We start from the raw sequence: 25,827 nt of genomic DNA, 5'->3' as shown, positions 1-25,827 counted from the left end.
AAATCATGCTAGAGGAGCCAGGCCCCTCAACCACACAAGGTCTGAAGCAGCCCAAGGACTACAGTTTTCTGCTCAGAGTCCACAGGGAGTTGCTGGGCTCTTTGACAAGTGTGACTGGCTGCAGGAGTCTGGCTTCCTTGCTTCCACCTCAAAGAACTCCACAGTGCTACCCTTGGTCTGGGCCAATCGCCAGCGGTAAGCAGTGTGAAAACTGAGAAACACACCAGTTCAATAGCAAAGGGGAGGCTCGCCCAGTCTCCATGTGTTTGGCCGCTTACTGAGGAGGGAGTGGTGCTCTCTTTCCTGTCTCAAAGCCCAAACGCAAATCTACTTCACTTGCACATAAACCCACACTCACCCCTCACTTCTTCCTGGCTCTGGAGCTAGCTGCTTTTCTTGAAGCTAAGCTGATGTGGCAGTATCATAAACTGGGCTCTCTGTGACTCACCATATATACAAGGAGGCCCAGGGATGAGGTTATAGGGAGGTGCCACACAGCTGCTCACAGCTGGAGCATTGGTGGTTCAGTGGTAGAATTCTCGCCTGCCACGCGGGAGGCCCGGGTTCGATTCCCGGCCAATGCAGTAGCAACCCTTTTAATTCTAAGAGATGAAAACTTCACACTGCCTAATAAATCTGTAAGTATAGTTAAAAAAAAAAAAAAAAAAAAAAAAAAAAAAAAAGTTTTTGGCTTGTTTTTAAATGTTCCTCATGGAAAAGCATTTTTTAAGTTCCACAAAGATCCAGAACCTGTATGTCCTTCTTGAAGAATCAAGAACATGGGGCTATACCATAGCCACTGAGAGCAAGTAACCGTGCCTCCCACTCCTGCCCAGAGGCTGAGTTCTGCTTTTACCTGTACGAGGTGCAGCAGCACCTAGAATGCGAGGATACCCTCCAGGGTAGGCCAGGATTCAAGAGGAGAACTAGCCTCCCTCCCACAGTCATCCCTGAGACATGCTCCTCTTCTGTCTTTTACAGATTCCTGGACATTCATGGAGCAGCTGGGGAGCACTCCTCCCAGATGACAGCCCTATACAGACTCATTCCCTTGCTTTGAAGGATGCTATGCTGGGGTGGTTGGAGGATGACAGTGCAAGCCCATCAAAGTGGACAGTGAGGTGAGGAAGGCAAGAAAGCTGGTGTCAAACAGTCGAGATGTGTTGTGGTCTCATGCGAGTAGGCCTGGGAGAGGGTTCTGAAGCATGAGTAGGTGCTCATTTGGGCTGAGGTAAGATGGGTAAACATTTGGCTTGGTAGAAGCAAGGCCAAGGTGAAGGAGAAATAATAGGTTTGGAAAGGTGCAAGCAGTAGAAGGTCCTGAAGGCTTGGCAAAGCAACCCCATCTCCCTCTGGTGGCCATGAGGAGCCATGGAAAGTGGCCAGCAGGGGACGGATGGAAACCTGAGGAGTGATCTGTAGTTGTGGGGTCTAGAAATCTGAGAGGCAGTAAGGAAGCTCTGAAGACAGCACAGGCTCCCAGAAAGACCTACTGGAAAGGGGGAGAAGGAGTGTGGCCTTGGTGCCAGAGCCACCCCTTTCAATAACAGGAGGCTTTAAAGAAGATGGACAGAGGTGATAATTCATGAGCACCTTTCTCCCACCAGCTGGGAAACTTACCAGGCATAATTCGGTCACCCCAGGCCACTACACAGGCCATTAAAGTCCCATGGTCACAGGGCCCATTACATTAAGTGTAAGTTTCTGTATCTTCTGGGAAAAAGTGTCCAAAGCAATGGCGTCCTCTGGAGGGGAAACTATTCTAGCACCTTCTCATCAGTATTATGAGCTCAGACAGCACAGGGGGCAGACCTGGGGCAGTCAAAACAGGCCATATGACCTTCTAGCCTGCCCACGCTCCACTTTCCACTTCCACCAGCCCCAGCTTCCTAAGGGGCCTGCTCCTCTCTCATTCAGGCCTGTCCTCCTTAGATGTCCTGCCTCTGTACCCTCCTTGGCTTCCTGCACTTCCATGGTCTGCACCCTCCTTGGCACCCAGAAGCACTCAGTGCCCAGAAGTGTACTGATTTGTGCCACCTTCTACCATCTTCTACCGCCATAAAGCTTGATCAAGGCCTTGGGCACTGTCCCCTTTGCAATTCTAGGAGCAGCTGTCTCCAGCCCAGTATTATGCTGGTCAATCAGTAAACACTTGCCAGTATAGTCAGTCTGCAAAGGCTGGCAGAGCTGATGGGGGCACAGCTGTAGGGCAAACATGGGTGAAGCCTTGTGCTGCCATGTTGCTTGCATGGGAAAACATGACCTGTGGGGTTAACTGATGCAGCTTCCAATGGTGCTGAGGCCCTCCTAATCTTATTACAAGTTAGCACGAGCAAACAGCACCTTTCCTGTGATCTCAAAACACACTAAGATGAGCCCAGTTCACTACAAATATGGCTGCTGACTGTAGAAACACACACACACACACACACACACACACCTGATGTGACTTGAACTGCTCCTGCTGAGAGTCAGCTGCACTCTAAAACCGTGCCCTCAGCCAGCCAGTGCCTTGGTTTCATGATTTCACAGGGACAGTGCAGAGAAGAAAAGCAACCACAAGGGGAGCAGAGTAAGTGAAGTTCAACAGCAGGTACCCCAGCCCCTAGGCTTAGTCTTCTTCAAAGAAAATAGGCTGCCTCAGCTTTTATCTACTGCCTGAGAGACAGAGGTGGGGGGTCTTTGGCTGAACTAGTTTTTGAAGTTAATATCTGGCCTAGAAACTCTCCTGATCATGACTCCCTGGGATCCTTCAATGACACAAAGGCCTCAGGATTTACTGTTCTATACTCCGAAGAATAGATGCTGCTACTGCCTGGTTTCCCTACAAAGTGTTGGAAAAAACCGGTTCACGGGCTGATTCTCTAGGAGCTGGTACCATGTCCTTTAGTGGTTTCTTAGAGCCTCTGCTTGCAATTGGTTGGAGGTATAGGAGGCTGGTAGAGACACTCAAAAGATGTAAGCCCCAGGGTGGGCCAGCACCAAGTTTAACAACTGCCCATGATATCAAAGAGGTGGCTACACTGACTGCTCCCTTAGTAGAGGAACTGCAGCTCCATAGGACACTTTTGGATTGTTATCAGCCAAGAGAAAGCCTGGAGCCACACTTTGTACTACATAGTCACAGCCTGCACTGATACCCCCAGCCTCTGGAACACAGTATGGGGACATCACAGGCCCCACAAGGTCTGGTGAGTCAGCAAGCACTCTTGCTATGCTGCAGACGTCACAGGTCAGTTACTGTAGCTACCATCATCCTCAACTTCTAGATCTAAGTAAGCAACCTTAGAGAGAGCAAGTCTGTAGGGGTGATATTTAGAAAAAGGCACCTGGTCTGGCTTGTTCCCAGGCAGCCACCATGTTCCCACTGCTCCTCAGCTCTGACTGGGGCTCTGGCTAGCTAGATGTGCAGGCCTTGGCACCTACGAGACACTAGTGTGGGGGATGGCTCTGCCAATCCACCACACTGCATCCACAAAACTCAGCTGAACTCCGGACAATATCTGCCATCCTCGAAGCATGGTAGAAATGAGACTCTTAAAGCTTAATGATTATCTAAAGGATTTATATATTTCGAAATGCTGAATCAACAAGATGCTCACGCAATTAAAGTTGTTACCCAATATCTAACCTTTTGATAGAAGTTGCTACCCAGGACAGCTTTCGACCTATCTGTGGTTCTCCATAGCTGATAGCCTTCTCTTTCTCCTCCCCTTCCTCTATTTCTCCCCTCCCCTTCCTCTCTTCTTCTTCCAGCTCCACCTCCTCTTCTACTGCCTAATCACCTGCGAATACAATGTAGAAGAATAAGTATCCTGCTACATAAGTCCATTTCTCAGATCACAGAAGGTCTGAACCCTTGAACAAAGTATTATGTTCTTTAAACTGCATCACAGTTTCTTCCTCCTCTCTTCTGAGGCCTTTTTAGTTGGAAAGTGAACACATTCTATAACAATTCTTGTGTAGATGTAGACGTTCAGGTAACAGGCAGCCCTTCCTGTAGGTCATTTCCCTGCTGCTCAGTGTTCAGACATCTTTCCTCCAATATACACAGCAAGTGCAGACAAGGCAAATCCTCAAGATACTCTGAAGTAAGCCTTCTACTGTGAAAATAAAGAATGGTAAGCACTGCCTGAGCACTTACTGTCCACCAGGCTGTTTACACTAGTGTCCTGGCTACTTTTAGGTCAACTTGACACAAGCTAGAGTCACCTGAGAGGAGGGAGCGAACCTTAGTTGAGAAAATGCCTCCAGATGATCAGGCAGAAAGGAACCAGCCCATTGTGGGTGGGGACACCCCACTCCCACCCCAACCCCCACCTCTGGTGGTTCTGGGTACTGTAAGAAAGCAGGCTGAACAAGCCATGAGGAGCAAGCCTGTAAGCAGCACCCCTTCATGGCCTGTGAGTCAGGTCCAGGTTCCTGTCCTGTTTGAGTTCCTTCCTGACTTCCTTTGACGATGAGCGGTGATGTGGAAGCTGAGCCAAATAAACGATTTTCTCCCCCAGTTGCTTGGTGGTGGTGTTTCACCAAGCAATGCTAAGATAATGGGTAATTACCTAAGATAATGGGTAATCAAACTTAAACCTAAAACCTGCCACCCACTCTAGTACTTACTCTTTGATCCAGTTTATGGCTGAAGAAACTAAGTGACACAAAGCCACACAGCTTTGTGAAATAATCACAAGGATTTCACTTTTAAAAAGAGAATTAGATAAGGTCTATCACATATCCTGCTCTGCAAATGCTCAAGTCAGAACCAGGTTCTATACACACCACCCAAGACAATGCTCCTTCAATACCGCTGACTGAGTAGCCTGTCGCAGTCTGGCTCCAAGAAGGATAAAGGTGAGCCAGACCTGACACTCATGCCTTTGTTGTGAAGCTTGCAGCCTATGCCTGGGGCTGCCTTTTAATTTTTTCTCCCCTTGCAAATACAATTATCTGTCTCAGCTCTCCATGTGACTGACATACGTATTCAGATGGCACATCCAGACAGCGATTTCCCAACAAGAATCTGGGTAAGTATGTCTCCATCTGCTCCACCGAATACTGGAGTAAGTTGGTTTCCATTAGCTCACATATCACCAGAAAACTGAATGGAAATGAACATATGCCTCTGAGGACAGGCCAATTATCTTCTAAGGCCTGAGATTTAACTCACAAAACACATACTGAGTTAGGGGACAAAGTTGGGGGTGGGTATAGTAAAAATACATGGTATGCCTGTATAAAATAAAAATATTGTATTAAAAAAGCCTAAGGGCTGGAGAGACGGCTCAGCAGTTAAGACCACTTGCTGCTCTACCAGAGGACATGGGTTCAATTTCCAGCACTCAAATGGCATCACACAACTGTAACTCCAGTTCCAGGCTATATTATGGCCTCCATGGGCACTACACACACATGGTGCAGACATGCAAGGAAAACACTCATACACACAATAAACAAAAAAATCTGATATTGCTCCCTAACCAAAAACCATACTGAGTACTCACTGGCTATGGCTGGAAGAAGAGAGGATTGTGACTGTAGGTGACAACTGTGACCATTAGTAAGTGCCCCTCCCATCACTCTGTAACGACACACCATCTGTCTTCTTACTTTCAAAGACATAATCTACAAGCTATGATCTTACTTGCAAGTATATAGTCCAGTGGTTTTGATCACATGCAAACCTGTAAAACTCGCATCACAATCACTTTAAGGCATTTCCATAGGCTCTAAAGAAACCCTGTGCCACTGAGCTGTCACTCCATCTCCTTAGCTTTTTCCTCTCAACCTCTGGCAACTGCAGTCTGCTTTCGCTATAGATATGGTACTTCTGGCCTTGTGTGGCTGCCTGCTTCTCTTGCTCAGCATAATGTTTTCAAGGTACATTAAAAAAAAAAAAAAGAAAAAAATCAGTAAGCCAAGGCACAGAGACATTCAACCAGAAGACACAAACGCAATCTTTGCTGGGTGGCAATAGTGCATGCACACTTTTAATCCCAGCACTCAGGAAGCAGAGGCAGGCAGATCTCTAAGTTTGAAGCCAGCTTGGTCTACATAATGAGTTTCAGGATAGCCAGGGCTACACAGAGTAACCCTGTCTCAAAACAAAACAAAACAAAACAAAACAAAACAAAAGGCAATCTTCACAGTGGGTAGGCAGGGGAGTCAAACAAAGCCAGTAGAGGTACTGGTGTGAGAAGCCTTGGTGAGCATGCCAGCAGACCGATGGGGGCGAGGGTTGGCTCTTGTTGAACAGGAATGTGGCACCCCAAGCCATAACTCCACAAAAACCCAAATGTCATTGTGAACTTGCTCTGAGATTCAGGTCAAAACAGTCTGTAGGCAAAACATAGTAACCACCAGCCTCTGACCCCAGGCCTAAGCAATCTGCTGTGCATCCCACAGCTGATAAACAGCAGAGCTGAGCCCAAACTCCAAACTCCACAAATTGCCTCAAACCACTCTAGGACATGCCCAGGAACTGGCACTATGCATGGAGCACTCAGAGCTCTGGTCCCTAACTTTGCCTGGGTTCTCAAAGGGCACCACATTGATAGGCCTTTAGAATTCCAAGTGCAGATAAGATTGCACTTGCTAGAGCTGTATGGCTGCTAGCAAAAGCTAAGCTCAGGAACACGAGAGAAGCCTTCGCAGCCAGCAGCAGTACATAGCAGGCTCCCCTACAGAGAGCCGGCTTGACCCCCTCCAATAACTACAGTGCCTTCTGTACTTCTTGCTTATTTTTGCCTCCAGTAGAGAACAGAGCAGCGTCTTACCAATCTTTTCATTAATATTGGTCAATCATCGTGTCTTTTGAAATCAAGAGGCCACAAAACCCAAAGTGGGGACTAGGGATGTAGTGTAGTTGATAGTGCTTGCCTAGTCTGCATGAGGCTCTGATTCTAATTCCCAACACTGCATACAAGCAGAAGGGTGATGGTGCAAGCCTGTAATCCCAGTATTCCAGAGATGGAGGCAGGAGGATCTGTACTTCACAAGGTCATCATCTGTTACATAGGGAACTTAAGGTCAGCATGGGATACATGAGACCCTGTCTCAAAAAACAAATAGGGGCGCAGAGGTTACCTCAGCTGGTAGAATGCTTACCTAGTATGCACAAAGCTCTGGGCTCGATCTCCAGATAGACCTATACAGGTCAGTGTGTAACACATGCTAGCAATCTCAGCGCTCAGATGAGACAGAAGTTCAAGGTCATCTTTGGCTACATCAGGAGTTTGAGGCCAGCCTGGGTTACGTGAAAACTTTTCTCAAAAAGAACCTCCTCAAAACAAACACAACAAACCAAAGTTACCATTCTAAAATCTTGAGTGCCTTCATCTTTCTAAAATTGTGGCACCATGTTGACAGAGGCAATGGCAGGAAACGTTCTTCAGGTCCAGTGCCCAGTAGGCACTCCACGTGTACTATGAGAGGCTGGTCACAACATGCTAGCAGGGTGGAACCACTCATGCCTTTCCTTGAACATTTAGCATCTGAGGACCTGCAATAACTATAAAACATCTTATGTACCACAGGAATACCAAATGCAGTACTGCCTGTCATCTGAGCACACGGTCTTTGGAGAACTGAAAACAGCAACTAATGTCACTACAGAGATGTCCAAGAATGAAATTCATTATACACACATCCCCCCTTTGGGTGGGGGAACCCACTAACAGGAGTGGGATTTCTTGTCTGGAGGTAGAGTTTAACATATCCAGCTAGTGAGCATACCCTTTAGGACAGATACACCCAGGTTCTACCTGTAAATCTTGGAAAGATGATTTAATAAGAGATCTCCACTTCCTCTTCTGTGAAATGGGTTAGCATCATCTGGCTCATAGGGTAGTGAGAGGTGGGGTGGGTAAACAGTGGGTAACCACAGGGATGCTTCTCTTCATCCCTCTGTATCCCACTTCTACCCCAGGTGGTGGGGCAGATGGAACTTTACATACTGATGATCATAGTGACTGAGTACCCTTTATGCTCCAACTTCACATGACGGGGTGCTAACCCGCCCCCAAAGCACCTGTATGTGACGAAGAGGCCAGGCCCCTAGAACTGTGATCAATAAATGGCTATCACTAAAGCCAACAGCCTGTGGTATTTTGTTACAGCAGCAGGGGCAGACAGTGCACTTAACAGGGGTTGAGAAAAGCTCACAATATACTTAACATCCCTCAGCTTCTTTCCACCAATGGGCAGTTCCAGCTAGAACTAAGGAAGCCGGAGACTTCTGCCTCCTTGAAAATCACAAAGCTGTCTCCTGTTCTGCCTCTAAGATCTGAATCTTACTCACTGGAGGTGTACCCTCATCATATCTCACTCTGAAGACTGGGCTCAGCTGTCCATGAGATTGAGGACTTCCTGCTTGGTTTGGGAAAGCCAGGGACAAACTACTGGGCAGCCAGGCCTTCAGTCTCTTACTGAGAGATGGCATGGTAAGAAGCTGGGTTCCTGCTTCCATAGAGCTCAAGGCCTTAGAGGGGCAGCAGGTGTAGAACAACAGAGTGGTCTAGAGTTTCTAGACAAACACTGTACCAGTCAGAGTTTATCACTAGTACCTCCCAGAGTTGTACCAGTTTTCTATTGGCTCCTGTTACAAATGGCCACAAACTTAGAGGCTCAGGACACAATTTACAGGCCTTACTGAACTAATCAGGGTGTGAGCAAGTTGCTGCATACTTTGGAGGTTGTACAGCAGTGTGAGTCAAGAGCCCTTAGGGGGCTGCATATTGGACATTTACATTACGATTCATAACAGTAGCAAAATTACAGTTATGAAGTAGCAATGAGATAGTTTTGTGGTTGGGGGTTGCTACAATATGAGGAACTGTATTAGAGGGTCAGAGCATTAGAAAGGTTGATTTTCCTGTAGTGCAGGAAAACCCTCTTGCTAGCTTCTAGATGATGCCCACATTCTCTGACTAGCTGCTCCTTAGAACTTCAAAGCTAGTGATGGCTGCTAGAGTCTCTGATACTCTCCTTGCTTCCCTCTCTCACACTAAAGGATGCTTAGGGTTACATGAGGTCGACCTGGGTAATCTCCCCATTTTAAAATCACCTGATTAGCAACTTTGATTGTACCTGCTAGCTTTAGTGCTCTTTGGCTCCGTGATGTATAGCAGGGGCATGCACAGCTATATTTGCATATATGAGTGCATGTGGAAGCCAGAAGCCAACATTAGGTATCTGTCTCCATCACAGGAAAGGTAAGTAGAACTTTACTTTTTGAGATAAAGTTTCTTACTGAACCTGAACTTCACTGTTTCAGCTAGAACGACTGACCCATAAATCCAGGCACTGGGATTTCTAGGTGCATGCTGCCAAGCCCAGGCTTTACATAAGTGCTGGGGATCTAAGTTCAGGTTCTCATGCTGGTGTAGCAAGGACTTTTCCCACTGTGATATATGAATGAGAAACATCCCCTATAAGCTTGCATATTGCATACGCAGTTGGTAGCACTGTTTAGGGGCAAACTATGGAACCTTTGGAAGGTGGAGTGTTGCTGGAAGAAGCATGTCACTGGAGGAAGGCTTTGAGAATTCACAGCCTCACCCCACCTGTAGTTTGCTCTTCTGTTTTATGTGAGTGGATAGAAATGAGCTCTCAGCTTCCTCTCCAGCTGCGGACTGCCATGCATCCACTGCCATCATGGGCTTGCCCTCTGAAACTATAAACTAAAACAACCTTTTTGCTTCATAAGTTGATTTTGGCTCATGGAGTTTTACTGCAGCAACAGAAAAATAACTAATATTACCACTGAACCATCTCCTCAAGCTCATACCTGCTATCTTAAATTCAAATATTCACAGGTTCCAGGGATTAAGATGTCTTTAGGAGCTCATTATTCTGACAACCAAAAAGTGGCAAGAGAAGTACTGATACAAAACAATTTTAAATATTTAAAAATAATTATGTAACATCTGTTTTCACATTATGTAACAGTTGTGATGTGCCTAGTACTGCATTAACCACCTTCACAACATTAGCTCCAGTAATAAAATGCCCCAATGAATACGATTACTATGAAGACATTGAGGTGAATTAGCTTGCTCAGGTGAACCCAACTAGTGAATAGGAGGACACTGAATCCCAGCTAGAAGGCTTTAGTGCTCTTCACCAATATTCCATGTGGCCTCTTAAGAAACAGGTACCTTGAAGGGGTCAGTTAACTAAGAACATGGCAGGCATGTTCATTTCTGCGGCACAGAGCTGTCATACTCCACAGGCAACAGCCAATGCTCTAACTTTTCTTTGATGGGGCCTCTGTGGGGATTGATTAATGGGCTATTTGGCTAAGGGTTAGTCTGGTAAAGAATAAACGTAAATATGGAATATTCTATGTACAGAACAGAAGGTCTTTGAAGTTAGCACTTGTTAAGCTTTAACATGTACAACAGTCATGCAGGAATCTTGTTCAAGGGCCAATGGATGAAGCCAGAGTCTCTTCTCCATAGTTATCTGCAGGCCACTTTTGGGTAGCAAGTTCCTTAGGCTACAATGTTACTTCCTTATCAAAACTGCAAAGCTATTCATTCCCGTTTACCTGTGTCAAATGCCACTGGGCACACACTGTGTTAAGAGAAGAGGATAAATAAAATGGTTTTTTTCTCTTAAGGAGGTCACAGTCCTTTACCATCCTAGGAGTTTTCTCTGAATTTTAGAAATTAAGTTCAATGTCTAATACAAAACAAACTGTGTTAATGACCAAGCCCCTACAGAGTGACCGGCAGGGAAGTCTTACACAGATTGTGCTAGAAGCAGCAATGTTGTGAACACCTCTGTTCAAGGACTTAACAGATGACTCAAGCCAGGATAAAAGCAGATGCTTCTGTGAAGCTGAGTGGGTGGAAAAAACTGGTCTCAGTGTGCAACTGTCTGGATCTTAATTGTTTCTCAGAGGTCCATGGATGCAAGGTGTAGTGAGAGCTCTTTTTGGTGTGTGCCCTTGAAGGGCTTCATCACAGGCCCAAAAGCTACAGGACAAATTGACCACAGACTACCTTGTCCTTTTAAACCTTGAGTGTTTGATACAGCAATGGAAACCTGACTAATATACAATGCAATTTCACAAAACCAACAGAACTCATGGACACATAACTATACCTATATACCGTCTTTGGCATGGCAGCAGAATTGTGCTAAGCACTGCAGTGCAAGGCAATAAAAAGAAAGGTATGAAAGAGGTTAAAAAAAAGGGGGGGGGGGGGGCGAGGAAAGAAACAGCCAGCATGGACATGCTGAGTACTGCAGAAGAATGGGAGGATCTACCTAAGTCCAAAACCACTGGTCTAGGGCAAAGTAGTTGTTCTCAACTGGTGTGATTTTGACTCTTTAAGAGACATTTGGCAATGTCTGAAGACAATCTGGGTTGTCACAACTGATGGAGTACTACTGGCATCTAGTGGGTAAAGGGCAGAGGTACTGCTAAAAATCACACATGGCACAGAACTACCCACCACAACCAAAAATTAGGTTTCCCCAAGTATTAACAGCACCGAGGTTAAGAAACCGTGAGTGAAGTGTCTATCCTAGTCAATGAATGAGCACCATCCCATAGTTTAGGGATGTCCATGTGACCATCCTGCAATGACTGAAATGTTCTCTAGTCTGCACTGTGCAACTGTAGTGGCTGGCTACTGAACACCCAGAATATGTGAAACCCAGAAACTAATGTGCTGAATTTTACAATTTTTACTACTTTGTCACTTTCTTTTTCTTGAGACTGGCTCTAGCTATTTGACCAATGCTAATCTCAAACTAGTACAATATTTCTGCCTGAGCCTTCCAAGTGCCAGAATTACAGGCCTATGTCACTACTCTCGCTAACTTAAATTTAAATCGATACATATGGTCCGTTGTTACCATGTTCGACAGCTTAACTCCTAATGTTTTTCTTCCACAGGCTGCTTCTTTCTACTCTTCTGAAACCACCTACTCATCTGACTGTTACTAACACATTTGGCTGGGGGGGGGGGAACACATGCTCTCACACACACACGTAGAAAACATTACCAAATTAAACATTCCCTATTTCGAACACCTGGAAACACCAGTGCACCATTACACACACTTATAATATTGCAGACGAGAGGAAGGTCAAATCTCCCCATTTTCACTTGCAAGGGAGGGTGACATGACAATCTTCTGAGCATTGGATCATGCTCTGACCTATTTCTACACTTGGCCACTTAATGGTCTCTTCAGAAGCTGAAAAGAACATCACAAGCAAATTCTCCACCTCCTCAGAGAGACCACTCTCTGAGCTAGCTGGCTTTGACTGAGGCCACACTGAATGTGTCAGGTACTGTGCTAGGTACTGCACATACCTTAAGTCAATTCATTTTCACTGCTATTTGGGGGCACCAGGAAGTTAAAGAACTTGCAAAGATAGGGCTCTTGGATTTCCCGCTCTAAAGCAATGTGCTAAGAGCTGAAACCAGAGAGGTCAATACCGAACCTTCGCGGGGGGCGAGGGGCGGGGGGGGGGGAAGCAGAACCGCTAAGAGCTGCATAACCAGGGCGGGGTCCCAGTAGCTCTTACTTCTCGATCTCCAGCGCTGCCACCTTCCGCTTTTCGTAGAGTTTATCATTCAAGGCCCTTACAATGTTGGGAGTGAGCGGCGCAAAATCCTTCTCCGGGTTCATGGTGGCAGCTCGCGCTGTGCCCGGGAGCCTCGAGACACCTTAGCCGGAGACTGCCCGGGCTGTGCCAGGGCCAGGGGAGTGTGCGGCTCCGCGCGGACACCGGAGCCTGCTCATGGGCTACGCCGCCCAGGGCCCGTCTCTCTCTCGTCCTGCCGCCGCGCGCCGCCTCGGGTCCCCCAGCTCCGACCCTGCTCTCCCACGCGCGACCCGGACCGCCCCACCGCTCACGCGACCAGCTCCCGCCAGGAACCGGCAACGCTCACTGGGCCGCGGCCATGTTACTCAATCACGTGATGCCTAAGCACTTCCGCCTTCCGCCGGCTGAGGGTTCCGCCCCCTGAGGCCACGCCCTCGCGTGCTTGCTGCGGCGGATTGGCCATGCTTGTCAGGGCTCCGCCCCCTCTCCACCTGCTGCTCGGTTTGGTGCGGTTTTTGCCGAGAGAGACAGAGAAGAGCAAGTAGTGGGAGGCGTTTCAGGCTCTCTGCCAGATCTTTGCGCAGAGCTGGCTTCTGGAAACAGAGTTTACAGAGGGAACCTAACTCAAATTTAATGTATGCATTAGTTCCTTGGTCACTTAACAGTCACTTTCGCGTATGCCGACGTTTTCATCATTTTCACCATTTCCTAACCATTTGTCTGATTTCACGTTTTATTTTTGTGTGTGTGCATGTACAAAGGTGCGCCTTTGGAGGTCAGATGACAACTTGGGAGAGTCGGATCTCCCCTTCCACTCACCATGTGAGGGTCCCAGAATCGAGCTTCACCGCCAGGTTTGGCAGCAGATGCCTTTGTCTGCTGCTTTCTAGTCCAGTTATTATTTTAGAGATAGGGCCTCGAACTCTGTATAGCTGAAGATAGCTTTGAACTCCCAATTTTCCTGCTGTCATCTGCCGAGTGCAGGGATTACAGACAAGCATCATCACAGCTGATCTTATGTGGTGCTGTGCATGGAACCCAAGGTCTTTCCTCCTTGCTGGTCAAGTCTACAAACTGAGCCATTGTCCCCAGATTGTATTTAATACATGTGAGCTACTCAGACGTGTACGTACATATGTATGGAGACCCAAGGTCGGGTGTCCTCTATAGCTCTTTTTATTTTTTTCACTCTTTGTTGAGACAAGTTCTTAAGTGTCCTAGGCTGGACTCAAACTCTATGCAGATGATAATAACAGTCCTGGCTAATTCTTATGTCAACTTGACACAAGCTAGAATCATCTGAGAGGAGGAAGCCTCAATCGAGAAAAATGCCTCCATAAGATTGGGCTGTAGGGCTGGAGAGGCAGCTCAGCGGTTAAGACTGCTCTTCCAGAGGTCCTGAGTTCAATTCCCAGCAACCCATGGTAGCTCACAAACATCTGTAATGGGATCCGATGCCCTCTTCTGGTGTCTCTGAAGAGAGCGACAGTGTACTCACATATATGAAATAAATACATCTTTAAAAAAAAAAAAGATTGGGCTGTAGACAAGTCTGTAATGTATTTTCTTAATTAGTGACTGATGTGAGAGGGTCCAGCCCACTGTGGGTAGGGCAGATGTTCCCGGATTCTATAAGAAAGCAGGCTGAGCAAGCTTTAAGGAGCAAGCCAGTAAGCAGTACTCCTCCATGGCAGGTTCCTACCTTGAATTCCCTCAGTGGTATAAGCACTATGGTAAAATAAACCATTTTCTCCCTAAGTTACTTCTTGGTTTTGGTGTTTTTATTACAGTAGTTAAAAAAAAAAACTCTTAATAAGATAATAACTAAAAGATTATGTTCCTCTGGCCTCTACCTCCTTATTGCTGGGACTACAGGTGTGTGCCACCGCACCGGGTTTCTGTAGTGCTGAGGACAGAACAGGAGGCTTTGTGCATGCTAGTTAACTAACTGAGCTACATGCCCAGTCCTGACCTTTTTGGTAATAAGGTCTTTCACTGAAACTCATGGATTTGGATAGGGTACTGACCAAGGAGCACCAAGGACTGGCCCGTCTCCACCTCCTTCAGCTCCCAGTGCTGGAGTTAGAGATCACGAGTGCTGCCTTACCAGGTGTTTAAGTGGGTACAAGGAATTTCAAGTCGACGCTTTGGGCTTGTGTGGCTAACACACTATACAGGCTAAGCCAACTTTCTGGTCTCTCAAATATATTTCCTTTTAAAAGGAATCTTAAACTCTCACTTCATGCCCAATTGTGCCCTGAAATGAAAGATTCAAGTAGTTCTATATTTCCTAAGTCATGTTAAAATACTGGCCATTTAAAAGTGGGATTATTGCCCCCTGGCAATGGACAAAGAGACACCTTGTTGTTGGTGTTCTTATATCGGTCAGGAGCAGAGCAGATGGCAGTCCTTTGTTCATCCTAGTTTGATGCCTGGCTTGGTGCCCCAAAGCTGTTTTAGGCCTTGGACACATCAAAATCAAATCAAATCAAGTCCAGGGAGGGCAGCATTGGAATGAGAAGTACAGACAGAGACCTGTGGGCCTCCATGCCACCCACAGACTTTCCCTCCAGTGCATGACACAGATGGGCTAAGGGTATCTGCTCACTGACATGACCACACACTGTAGATGGAGGATGTCACCCAGGGGCCCACCAGATGTGTGGCCAGCCTGCAGCTGGAGCCACCACAGTGTGCGAGTGTGTGGTGGTCGGAGGGGAGAGAAAGAGAAGTGAAGCACCTTGAGCACTGTGAGGAGAGATGGAACTGGAGACTCAAGTGCAGAGAGGAGTAGCCTGCTGTGAATGGCCAGCCCTGCCACCTGGGGCCATGGTGAGACCCCAGCCTGAGCTGCTGCTGCTGCTGCTGAGGGCCATGTTCGAGTTCATAGCTATACAGTGGCAGGGGTCAGTGTCAATGTCTGTGCTCAAATTACTACTAGGGAACATGGGGATGTCCCTGGTTGGACAGTCCCCTGCAGGGAACCACCTGGGTGTCCAGGGGCTGTTCAGAACTGGCCCTGCCCCTCACTGGATGTAGTGCTTTGGAGAGCTGGCCCCATCTCTCACCATTGGCAGCACAGAGTAGGCTCTGTGCCTTGCTCAGGCCTTGAAGGCAGGGGTGTGGGTGAGCTGGTCCTGTCACTTGTCTGCCATGGGGTGGCATGGATGTAGAGGTGACATCCCCCACCCCACCTCACCACCCCTGGCAGCTGGGAAAGCTTCCTACAGGTTGATGAACTCAGGAGAGCTAGTCTTGCCCCTCACCAGCTGCAACATGCAGGCCCTAAACCTTGCCTGGACAACACAGCAAAGTTGACACTGGTGTTGGGGGCACAGACAAGCTAGTCCAGAGGGTGAGAGCGCAGGAGAGCTGGTTCCACTACTAGTTCTCTGTGAGGTGGCTGTGGGTGAGGGGATGATGCTTTCCCTCACCTTGCCCCTCTGCCACCTGAAGCAATCAGAAGAGATGACCCTGAGGTCATGAAAGTGTGTGAGCTGGCGCTATGCCTCCATAGCTGCAGGATACCTCACCCCATACCTCACCTGGGCAGCAGTAGGGCTGGCCCTGGTCAAGGGGTGTGATTAAGCCAGCCCTGAGGGTGCAAATTCAGGAGAGCTGGCTCCACCACTCTGCCATGACATGGGTGTGGGGGTGATGCCCCCTCCCCCAACTCATCACTTATGGTAGTAGAGTGGGTGAGATGGCTCTGTCCCTTGCTGGTTGTAGCACTCAGGAGAGTGGGCCCTGTACCTCATCTGGGCAACACGGTGGAGCTGGTCCTGGTGACATGGGGGAGCCAGCTCCAAGGGTGAGAGAGTTTGAGAGCTGGTCCAGTTCCTCACAGGCTGCAGCACAAGGACCCTGTGTCTTGATTGGGCAGTATAGAGGAGCTGGCTCTAGAGGCATGCGTGTGGGTGAGCCGGCCCTGAGAGCAGGAGAGCTGACTCTGCTTTCTGCTGATGGTGGCATTGGTTGGCCTAGCCAGAGCAGTGCTGGAGTTTGCCCAGTTTGTGCAGATAAGGGAGAGCCGGAGGACTGGCTAGCTCTGCTACCAGATTCATGGCCCAGATTCAGGGCTCTGAGTGGCCCACCCCCAAATCTATATCAACAAATGGTTGGGATGCATGAAAGGGCCAGTCCTGCTGTTCTAAAACTATAGGATCTCCATGACACAGGGTAACAGTGGGATGACTGGGAGGAGCCCTGATGAGGATCCATTATTGATGGTGTCACAGAAGCCAGAGATATGGAACCAGACTCATTGTAGTGAACATTTGCAAATGAAGATGTATGGACAGAGGCATATACTGTAGGACACACTGCAGCGTGCTACAATTTCCACAATGAGCTGTTTTATATGCTTTTGGGGGGGCTTATTTTATGTTTTTCATCTTGTGGGGAAGGTTGCAAGGGTAGGTAAGAGGGGACAGAGAGATGGGCAAGATTGGGGTACATGATATGAAACTCACAAAAAAAATCAATAAGAAGCAAAAAAAAAAAAGTTAATATCTCCTAAAGTTGCAGATAATAACTGTAACAGAACCCCAAACCTTAGCATAACTGATACCATGATGGAAGTACCATTCAGGCCATAGAACTCAGCATGTAGACAGTACCCAGCTGCCAAAAAAAAAAAACCAAACACCTAATCCATTAAAGTCCATAGTTCTGGAAAAGTCTCCAAACGTACTAACCTTGTTTTTGGCTTCTGTAGTTCTGCTTCTGGTTAACTGTTCTTGTTAACTGAAGTATGCCAACCCAGGATGTGGTTTTGTACAAAGAAGCTCATTCTGAGAAAGGCTCAGGGCTACACTGGGATCCCAAACACCCAGTGTAGTCATTGACCAGCTAATGAATTTACATGGCGTAAATTGATGTCTGTGTAGTCTTCTCTGGTGGCTGCCAGCCCACCATGTGGGAGTCAGAGGGTGCGTCCATGCTGTGGTAACCAGGAGGGCTGGGTTATAAATAGCAGCCCCAGATTTGCTGAGGGAAGGTACAGGTGTTGAGGCCCGAGCAAAATGTTGAGGCCCCGGCTGCCCCGAGTTTGGCGGCCACTGTATCCCGCCCGGCCCAAACTGCCACTCCGGCCTGCGGGTCCGGGTTCAGCAAGAGAGAGAGTGAGGACGCACTCGAAGAATGGAGACCAGACAGAGTGTGATTCAATCCCGGTTATTCTTCAGTCTCTCTTCCTAGTCCAAGTCCCAAGTCTTGAGTTCCTAGTTCCTAGTTGTACTCATAGTTGTTCTCTTCCGAGTGTCTAATGTCTACTCCTACTCCTAGTGTCTGCATCTCTCTTACTCCAAATTGTTCTCTTTTTATATGTCTCACTTCTAAGCCATGCCTTTTGGTCACGCCTTTAATCATGCCCTTAGGTCTTGTCTCTAAATCTGATCTCTAAGTCACACTCTTAAGTTACACACCTTTAATCTCACACACCCAAGTAAAGTCCTGGGAATCTAAAGCAAGATGTTATCAGAGTGTGCTCAGCTGTTGTAGGCTATTGTAATCCAAATCTCATGTCAGGGTATATGGCTCAAGATGGCTGCAAAGCTGATAGCCGCTTTCTGCTAAAAGTCGGCTCCCAACATACAGGTCTAGATAGAATCATTGGAAAACAGCTGCTTTGGATTATCGCATCAAACAGTGGAACAGATTTGTATCTGTGTGATAAAATCAGGGGAGAGGGAATTAACTGTGGCTATAAAGTGATTAAAAGATGCAGCTATCAAGGAGGTGTATCCAAATTCATCAAAGCTTCCAGAGTCAGGAACTTAGGACAAGGAGGGCTAGCCTACCACTGAATCCAAGGAGTACTGCGTTTGTTTTTAGACCCAAGATGCTACTTTTTTAAAACAAGCAACCCCCTCCGCACATAAAGCTTACCATGATCTTGAAAGCTTACCATGAATTTGAAAGCGGAACGTCTACTTCAGCTCATAGTTCAAAGACACAGTGGGGGTGGGGGGGTGCTGTAACAAGCAGAGTTGTTGGATGTGAAAAATTCTTGTAAATACAATGAAATACAGAATTATTGTGTTGCAGAGCAGAAGAGATTTTGCAAATGTAATAAAGATCTATAACTGATGTTGAATTAAAGGAGAGGGGAGATTATTGTGGGTGGGGCTGATATAATCAGAGGAGACCTCAAAGTGGCTTGAAGATTCTCCTAATGGCCACAGGAATCATGCTGTGAAGAGCCGATGGTAGTAATGACAGTTGTCTCTAGTTGCTGAGAGCAGTCCCTGTCATTAGTTGCCAAAAAAGTATGGTTTCAGCCATCAGGCACAAGGAAATTAATTTTGACAACACACAAGGGAAACTAAGGTTCATATCTTTTCCTATTCCAGTCTTCACAAGATGAGGAGGCTGGTCCTTGATTTAGCCTTGTGGCTCTCTGGACTGAGAATCCAGCTCAGTCCCTGTGGACTCTTGACCCACCTAAATTGAGAGAATAAACTTGAATTGATTTAAGCTTCTAGGCTGTCAATCATACGTTATGTGTCCACAGTAAACAAATGCTGGGCCTAATTCAAAATTCATTAAGTCATGGAGAAATTAACCAACAAGAATCCAAGACAGTGTGCCTTCTTATTAATAGGGTTTTAACATGTGGCAAAAGCTTTCCCAACACAATCCAGTGAATGGAGGAAGGAGCCCCTTCACATCCAACCGGTACATTGAGCTTGGCTCAATGTAGAGAGATTTATGCCCTAAGAAAATGTTGTCTACTAGCTTCCTCCTTTTACCTTGAATTAAGTACTTGCCAAGGACATTTCAAAACACTGTGCAAGTTTACACATTCAGGGTTGGATGATAGTTGATGCAATGACAAAAATTAAACCAAGGTAATGGGGGTGATTTGGGTCTATTTTCTCCAGGGTGCATTTGTTCCAGCGAACCCATGTCTAGTAGAATATTTCATCCGTTTCTTTGCTTTTTTGGGGCTGGATCCCTTATAAATATGAACTGAATTTCCCAAGGTTCACATTATTCACACTACGATAAGGCCTTTAATAATTGAAGCTGCACAGTTTTTTTCCCCCTTTTCCAGCCAGCAGGAGCTCTTTTCTCCTGAAATTGCACTCTGAATCAGGTTGCTAAGAAACCAGTTTTTCCTTAAAGGCCAAACTAATGCTTTGTCCTACCTCTAGGTCAGAAGTTTCTAGAAAGAAACTTCTCTGATATATTAGCAATGTAGAGTAGTTAAGGTCACTTATTCATACAGGGACCAGCAGTGGCACTGTGAATGAAGATCTGGGGCCATTCTTGCAGCCCTGCCTGCCTTCTTCTCTGACCCTGCTGGCCAGCACGCACGACTCCAACTCTTCCAGACTACAGGGTAATTCATATGCCTGGCTGCAAGTTCACCACTTTCTCATAGTGATGATTTGTCTTGCAGCCCCATTTTGTCTGCTTGTCACTGTAAGACTTTGGAATGGTTCTCTAGTAACTGTTAATAAGTTACACCAGTGCGTGTAAAAGTCATGTCGTAATGAATCGAGAAGCTCCAGGTGATGATGTCCCACAATCAAAGGGGTTTCTTCAAAGACAAAGCAATTTTCAGCTGGTGTTTCAGAGGAATGGCCCAGCAATCTGGTTTTGCAAGTTCTTCCCAGAGATTCTGACGTAAGGGAAGATTGGGAAACTGCTGACTGTATATAGTCTCTGTATCTATCAGTCATGGCAGCTGAGATTGTTGGGAAGTGTGACCTTTACTCAATGCAATCACTGGAGAAAAATATCTGTCATCTAAGTTTTGGCTTTAGACCTATGATTTATATCTTTTAAAAATTATTTTATGACGTTATTACATGCTTATGTGTGTCTATAGACATACATGTCATAGTACACGTGTGGAAGTCAAAGGACAACTTTCAAGAGTCAGTTCTCTTCTCCCATGTGGGTCCTTGGGATTGAATTCAGGTTGTTAGGTGGGGCAGTAACTGCCTGCATCTGCTGAGCCATCCTGCTTGTCCCTATTAGTAATATCTTTATTGACTATGAAATGAATTGGTTACGAGCTATAGGTCTGAGTTTAAAAGCATTATAGGAAGAACTTAGCTTGGCACTTATGTGCAGCATGTATTGGCTGAGGTTTGAGGGGGTACAAAAATTGGAGGTTCTTTTTCCTGCCTTTAAGAATGAATCACTTGCTGCACAAGTCTGATAATCTAATTTCGAATATAAGAACCTAACTAAAGACTGGGAGACAGTAGTGTACACAATCCCAGCATACCAGCACTGGGACATGGGAGGCTAATACAGGAGAATCTCTGTATCTCACAGACCAGCTGGCCTGGAACAAAAGGGGACGTGAACAAGAGAGACTCTGTCTTTAGGTAGAAGGCAAGGATTGAGGCTCTCCTTTGACCTCCTTGCACACACACACACACACACACACACACACACACACACAGAGAGAGAGCACCAAGTCAGTGTGGTACCAAACAATGTAATCCACTCTTGGCTGGGGCAAGAGCAATGGAGTTCAAAGATGATTTAAGCTACATGTTGAGATCCTGTGTCAAAAGAGCAGAAGCAAGCAAACCCCAACCAACCAACCAACCAACCAACCAACCAACCAAAGAGAACCCCTAAACCATCCCCTCCATTCCTATAATAGGTACTGGACTTATTAAAAGGCACATTGCTGGGTTGTATCCCACAATTTCTAACAAGCCTATGCTGGAGTGTGAGAATTTGGCTCTTTAGTAAGTTTCCAGGCTCTGCTTCTGGGGATGGTCCAGGGACCATTTGGACATCCACTTCTTAAGAGACTTCATTCCCAGTGGCTATCTGCTTTCATACTTCTCCTCTCTCTTGCTAGGGGCTGCCTGGAAAAAAATAAGCCAGAGGAGGCCAGTACACTTAATGAGAGTTAGGCATCAGTAGAAGCAAATCTACTCTAGGGCCAGTGTTTAATCACGTTGATTTAACACATGGCCCCCATAGGCTGGTGGTCCTATTAATACACACTATGAGACCCTGGGGAAAAGAGGTGGATGCGGAGTTAGGGCTCTGGACTGAGGCAGGTGCCCCACATCTCTGTGGACCTTCCTGGGGGGCATACAGAAAAGAGATTCACCTATGTGGCCACTCTTTCAGAGCATGTGACATAGTGGCAGTTTCGAACATAAAAAATTGGAAGGAGGTCAGGATAGGATTCCTGACTAAGATGAAGTCACACACATGAACAAACATGTTTGCTGGGTGGTCCCTGTTCTCACCCTGCAATTTTATGTGTATAAATGTATAAGAATATATGATAACCATGCTCCTCCTCAGCCCAATTCAATCAGTATTTGGGGAGAGAAGGTTTTAGGTGAGAATTAGGTGAGTGGATGTGCACAGATGATCAGAGAACCAGTGTCCTCCGGCTGACTGCTGTACCCATAGCTGGGGAGGGCAGGAGGTGGTGAGGGTGTCTCTATTGGCATTATCCAGATTCCAAATTCCAATGAAGACTTACCTCCTGCAGGCAGGAGACATGGGATATGGAGGCTGATGGTATAAAACTCAAGAGAAACAGTGAGGGAGGTAGAGTGAGGGCCACAATCCCCAAGTCCTCCTAGTTTGATCTGTTTATCACTACAAAGATGCTACTTCTTTGGCTTTTATGAGAAAGCAGAAATGGCATCAAATCAAAATACAGTCATATCTGGGGGCGATGACATTTTAAGAAGAGTCAGCTGCTCCTTGCACTGGACACTTGTAAGTGCTGTGTGAAGGTCCTGAGTTTGGTACCCACGCCTCCTTACAAACTGGGGTCACTTCAGAGTGCTTAAGTGTGGGGAGCGCAGCTATTGAGACCTTCCATGATTCATTTAGCCTGAATGTAGATTTGCTGTGTGCCACTATAAATTTTAATGTGGAATATAAATTTCACACCTATCTTTGTAAAATATAACATAGAAATCACTTCTACAATTAAACACATACAAGAAAGTCCTCGGAAAATCCCCCTTTTCTTCCCTATTCTTTGTTGGGACAGCATGAGGCATGCCTCATAGGCTCAGAGGACAGCCGCCAGTTGACACAGTTGTGACTTAAGGGGTGATCCCCTTCAGATAATAAACCCATTTGAGTCCGGATTCTGTGCCTTCACACTGAGGGCAGGTGACAATCAGCTTAGTGGTGATAGGGGTTTTACTGCCCGATGGGTTCCCCTCAAAGAAGACTGTGATGTTGTTGATCTTCTTGGACCGCACGGTTTCTGCAGCCCGGATGGTGAAGGCTGGGTTCTCCACAATGAAGGAGAAGCTTGTTGGATGCAAGAAGATGTTCTTGAAGGGGATGATGATGTTGTACCCTGCTCTGATTAGGAAGGGTCCTTGAGGTTTGGGGGGCAGAGCAATTCCAAAGAGTGGGATGATATATTCCCCACCTATGAGTGACGACAGGCACAGGATGCCTTTGGTCTCACCCAGATGGTTGGGCTCAAAGACGACTTCCACGCTGACTTCAGTGCCACCCTGGGCTCCTGGGGCTGCGTTAATAATTTTTTCTGTGTGGAAGTCAGGACAGTCAGTCTGAAAGGGAAGCAAAGTACCTTGACTCACACAGGATCCTAAAGAGACCATCAGGAACCCAAGCCAAGCCCTTCCATCCTAGGACAGCAAAGAACTTGTGTTTGTGTGAGGCTGGGTAGGCTGTAATGTAATGTCCTATACATTGTGGAGCTGAGGTCTTTGCAGTTAAGTATTACTTATCACCCCAACTTTGCTACTAAGAAACTGAGGCCAAGAGATGTTAACAGTGCACCTTAAGACATATAACTAGATAATGCTGGGGAGGACTGAAACTGTTCTCCATACCTAGTTTTTCTCTCCCTCCATTCACACAGAAGATGGGGCACGCATTCTGGCTTGAACAAGACCGAAAGGGGCCATTTGCCTCCTAGCACATTTAATTGTCCATGAGTCCCAGATGCTATTGGGATAGGATTTGTTCTTTAGCAGACTCCCCAAGTGACTGTGACGGACCGATTCTCCAATTCGCTGTTATTTCCATTTTCCAACTTACACTCCAACTGCTATAATGGCTAAAGTACATGGAATGCTTGCTATGGGCTACATGCTAAGGAGATGGTGTTGCAGATGTTATTTCGAGCACACATGTACGTAAGTGCTCATAGTACCCCTGTGAGGCTCCAGGTCACAGGCTTCTATGGTTTGAATGTCATCACTAAAACTCCTGTTGAAAATTAATTTCTGTGATGAGGTAATAAAGATGTGGGATCTCTAAGAGAAGACTACATCTTGATGGCAGCCTCTTGCATGAGTGAATCTATCCATGGACTAGCATATTGATTGGGCTAACGGTTCGAGAGTGTATCTGTTCATAAAAACCAGTCCTGTCTCACCCTACTCCCCTCCCCCACTTAGATTCACCCCTTATGAGTTTGGGACTCCTTGGGGAAGCACTTACCAGATACAGTCCTCTGATCTTAGACCACTTAGCTTCCAGACTTGTGAGCTGAGTAAACCTCTGTCTGTCTGTCTGTCTGTCTGTCTGTCTGTCTCTTCATTTTATAAATTAGACAGTCTCTGGCTGTCATTTATAGTAACAGGAAATGGCTGACACAGGGCTATTATCTCCATTTATAGTGTAGAGAGATTAAACAAATTACTCGTTCAGAGTTATGGATCAGGATTCAAATTCATGTCTGATCCCACAGCCTATATTCACTATGCCAAGTGATACTGTCTTCCTTTATTGCCCCCTTGAACACAATGTGGGAAGCAAAGTCTCCTTCCTCAACCCCAGCTTAATACAGCAGACAGTCAGTAGAGGAAGAGCTCAGGTTCTGGGACCATCTGTTTTTAGGTGAGATTCAGTTCTCCAAGGTGAAGGTCACTATGACTGTGCCTGGCTGCCTCTGAGTTTCATATCTCTGAACCCTTGGAGACACCCTTCTATAGGCTAGGCATTGACTTATAATTCACTATAAAGTCTAGGATGGTCTCAAATTTATGATCTCCTCCTGCCACCTCCTGTGAGCTGGGATTATAAGAACGCACTACAGTTCTGGGCCTTTCATTAGTTTTGAACCTAGACTTCTGACAAGGGAAGGGCTGCTAACCCTGTAGTCCTCTCACTCGCCCTGCAGCCTGCTCACCCTACAGTCTGCTCACCTTGCAGTAGTACTCTGTCTTCAGCCGGGTATAATTGGTGAACTTTGCTAGGATGCTCTGGCTGCTGCCGAGAACGGTCTGGAAGTGGACGGGTTTCTCGGGGGGTGCAGGCAAGGCCTTCAGAGCGAGCTCGTACTGGTAGTAACCCAAATCACTGTTGTGCAAGGTCAGTCTCCCGAAGATTTCTCCAGCTTTCAGGGGCTGGAATTCAAATGAGAATGTTCCCTGGAAGAGAAGATGGAGGCTCTTGTCACGTTGGAAGTCTGACCCATCCTCGCCCACCAACTGACCTACCTGAGGTCTCACAGGTGGTGATGGCAAAAATGATGCTTCACATATAAATACTGAAGCTGACCCTGAGCTGGGGAATTTCAGCCCAGGTTAGCCCATTCTCACTCTCTTTCATCCCTCTCTAGGGGGATCTGTTCCAGGTATTTTTTCCATTCTAAATCTGAATCCAAGAAACAGGCATTGGCCCCTTCCTAGGGAAGCACATTTATGGAAAGCAACAGGAGGTTAAAGGTCACCCAGACCCTTCTTTGCATACAGTCATTCTCAGAACAAAAGCTTTCTGAGTTCTATCTTTTCTAGAGGGGAAACAGTCTCTTTCATTTATTTTTACAAAACAAGAACCAAAGGGCATTCTTTATAATAGCACAAAGCGAATGAATGACTCAAATGTACTCCCTGTAGAAGACTGGTTAAATGACTTAGGGTCTTCCCATCCCAGTGGAATATTATACAGCCACAAAAAAGGAATAGAATTGTAATAAGAGGTGTTGCTATGGTAAGGGAAAGAAAGGAGGTGTGATGGTTTGAATATGCTTGGTCCAGGGAGTGGCATTATTAGAAAGTGTGGCCCTGGTGGAGTAGGTGTGGCCTTGTTGGAGTAGGTGTGGCACTGTGGTTGTGGGCTTTAAGAACCTCATCCAAGCTGCCTGGAAGCCAGTCTTTTCCTAACAGCCTTCAGATAAAGATGTAGAACTCTCAGCTCCTCCTGCACCATGCTGCCTGGATGCTGCCATGTTCTCACCTTGATGGTACTGGACTAAACCTCTGAACCTGTAAGCCAGCCCCAATTAAATGTTGTCCTTGTAAGAGTTGCCTTGGTCATGGTGTCTGTTC

The 25,827-nt window shown here is 46.5% G+C and overlaps 2 protein-coding genes and 2 non-coding genes across 7 annotated transcripts in view; 2 read left to right on the top strand and 2 right to left on the bottom strand.

Annotated features, from left to right (window-relative positions):
- The window catches only part of Vac14 (VAC14 component of PIKFYVE complex), a 102,814-nt gene extending 89,824 nt beyond the window's left edge, over nucleotides 1-12,990 (bottom strand). For 2 of the 3 annotated variants that reach the window (XM_076915888.1, XM_076915887.1), the window contains exon 1: nucleotides 12,542-12,942. In XM_076915888.1, coding sequence (XP_076772003.1) covers nucleotides 12,542-12,645 — 104 coding nt within the window. In that variant the 5' untranslated portion in view covers nucleotides 12,646-12,942. Of the gene's footprint in view, nucleotides 1-12,541 lie in introns of all 3 variants that reach the window. The other variant, XM_034522500.1, reaches the window with a different exon arrangement.
- Trnag-gcc (transfer RNA glycine (anticodon GCC)) lies at nucleotides 514-584 on the top strand. The gene has a single exon. It is a non-coding gene; the product is annotated as a tRNA-Gly (tRNA).
- Nucleotides 12,991-14,894: 1,904 nt separating the features above from the next.
- On the top strand, nucleotides 14,895-15,037 carry LOC117723562 (small nucleolar RNA SNORA48). The gene has a single exon (XR_004608672.1). It is a non-coding gene; the product is annotated as a small nucleolar RNA SNORA48 (small nucleolar RNA).
- Nucleotides 15,038-17,116: 2,079 nt separating this feature from the next.
- Nucleotides 17,117-25,827, bottom strand: part of Hydin (HYDIN axonemal central pair apparatus protein) — a 360,278-nt gene continuing 351,567 nt past the window's right edge. For both annotated transcript variants that reach the window (XM_076915883.1, XM_076915884.1), the window contains 2 exons: nucleotides 24,703-24,927; nucleotides 17,117-23,097 (listed from right to left, as the gene is read on the bottom strand). In XM_076915883.1, the coding sequence (XP_076771998.1) occupies nucleotides 22,615-23,097; nucleotides 24,703-24,927 (708 nt within the window). In that variant the 3' untranslated portion in view covers nucleotides 17,117-22,614. The remainder of the gene's footprint in view (nucleotides 23,098-24,702; nucleotides 24,928-25,827) is intronic.

This window comes from Arvicanthis niloticus, chromosome 18, assembly GCF_011762505.2.
Source record: "Arvicanthis niloticus isolate mArvNil1 chromosome 18, mArvNil1.pat.X, whole genome shotgun sequence".
NCBI lineage: Eukaryota > Metazoa > Chordata > Mammalia > Rodentia > Muridae > Arvicanthis > Arvicanthis niloticus.
This window is presented reverse-complemented; position numbering and strand designations above follow the sequence as displayed.